The sequence below is a fragment of the Nicotiana sylvestris genome, chromosome 2 (genome assembly GCF_000393655.2).
Source record: "Nicotiana sylvestris chromosome 2, ASM39365v2, whole genome shotgun sequence".
NCBI lineage: Eukaryota > Viridiplantae > Streptophyta > Magnoliopsida > Solanales > Solanaceae > Nicotiana > Nicotiana sylvestris.
Window position 1 is genome coordinate 79,269,174 of NC_091058.1, and position 1,629 is coordinate 79,270,802.

The window sequence follows — 1,629 nt, forward strand, 5'->3', positions numbered from 1 at the left end:
ACCACATTCTTAAGGAAAAACATATTCACTCGGTTTGGCACTCCTAGGGCCATTCTTAGTAATGTTGGGTCTTATTTATGTAACAAGGCTTTCACAGGACTACGAGAGAAGTATGGCGTCAAGCATAAGGTGGCCACACCTTATCATCCCCAATCAAGTGGTCAAGTTGAAGTTTCAACCGGGAGATAAAGAGCATTCTAGCAAAGACCGTCAATGCAAACAGAACCGATTGGTCAAGGAAGCTAGATGACGCATTGTGGGCATACAACACGGCATACAGGACTCCTATTGGCACTTATACTTATCGGTTAGTCTTCGGCAAAGCTTGTCATATACCCGTAGAACTGGAACACAAAGCCATATGGGCTCTGAAGAGGTTGAACTTGGAGCTGAAGCTGCAAATTTTAGGTTAACACAACTCAATGAAATGGAGGAATTTTGTTTCCATGCATATGAAAGTGCAGCTGTGTATAAAGAAAGGATGAAGCTCGTCCACAACAAAAAGATCTTGAAGAGGGAGTTCAAGTTGGGTGACTTGGTTTTCCTCTTTAATTCAAGGCTCAAATTGTTTCCGGGCAAGCTCAAATCAAAATGGTCCGGCCCGTTCAAGGTGGTAAATGTCTCTCTTTTTGGAGTTGTAGAACTAGAATCGGAGGATAGGCTCCGAACCTTCAAAGTGAATGGGCAGCGAGTCAAGCACTACTTGGGTACAGATGGAGAAAAACATTTGGTGGAGCATCTGGCTCTCAAAGATTGTCCATGCTCGACCAATGAGTGAATCCAAAGGAACGCCAACTTCGTCGTGCCGCGACGTTAAATCAAGCGCTTCATGGGAGGCAAACCATGTGTGGTAACACTCTTTTTGGCCTTTGAGTTTTAATTTTTATTAGATAGATTTAATTGAGCAATTTAAAGTATGTGTTAGAGTGCAGGGTGTCACACCTCCTTTTTCCGCGCCCGAGAGGGTGCAAGGGAGTTTTTTCCAATTAAAGGACAACCGAAACGGGATTGGTTTAATTATTTCAGAGTCGCCACTTGGGAGATTTAGGGTGTCCCAAGTCACCAATTTTAATCCCGAATCGAGGAAAATAATGACTCTATATTACGGTCTGCGTACCAGAAATCCGGATAAGGAATTCTGTTAACCCGGGAGAAGGTGTTAGGCATTCCCGAGTTCCGTGGTTCTAGCACGGTCGCTCAACTGTTATATTTGGCTTATTTATCTGATTTTTAATACAATATGAACTTATGTGCAAATTTTAACTTTTAACCGCTTTATTATTATTGTTTTTACAAGAATGTGAACATCGCTTAAAACACGTCTTTGGACTGCGTCACATGAAATGCACCCACAATCCGGAACGCATTTTATTTGATGTTTTGAGATTTGGCTTTGGGTCGCATGAAATGCACACCCGAACTTAAGCAAGTAAATTATTAAACACGCGCCTAAAGAGACTATCGCGTTATTATTTTGCGGAGGCCGTGAAATTCGCTAAACGACCCTCCTGAATTCTAAGTAATTTTAACAAGTATTTACTGAGGGCCCCGCAATTTGTATTTTTATTCGGCGAGGCTCATCTCATCCTTATTTTTTAAAATGAATTTGCAACGTCATGGACACGCATC

At 41.9% G+C, this 1,629-nt stretch overlaps 1 protein-coding gene across 1 annotated transcript; it reads left to right on the top strand.

Moving 5' to 3' along the window:
- Window positions 1-361: 361 nt before the first annotated feature.
- On the top strand, window positions 362-778 carry LOC138885126 (uncharacterized). Its single transcript, XM_070166026.1, has one exon. It carries the CDS (start codon window positions 362-364, stop codon window positions 776-778), a length of 417 nt encoding a protein of 138 aa, XP_070022127.1.
- The last annotated feature ends 851 nt before the right edge of the window (window positions 779-1,629 follow it).

Bases quoted from the DNA above. Each gene is read 5' to 3' on its own strand.
- LOC138885126 (XM_070166026.1), top strand. From the start codon at position 362: ATGGGCTCTGAAGAGGTTGAACTTGGAGCTGAAGCTGCAAATTTTAGG.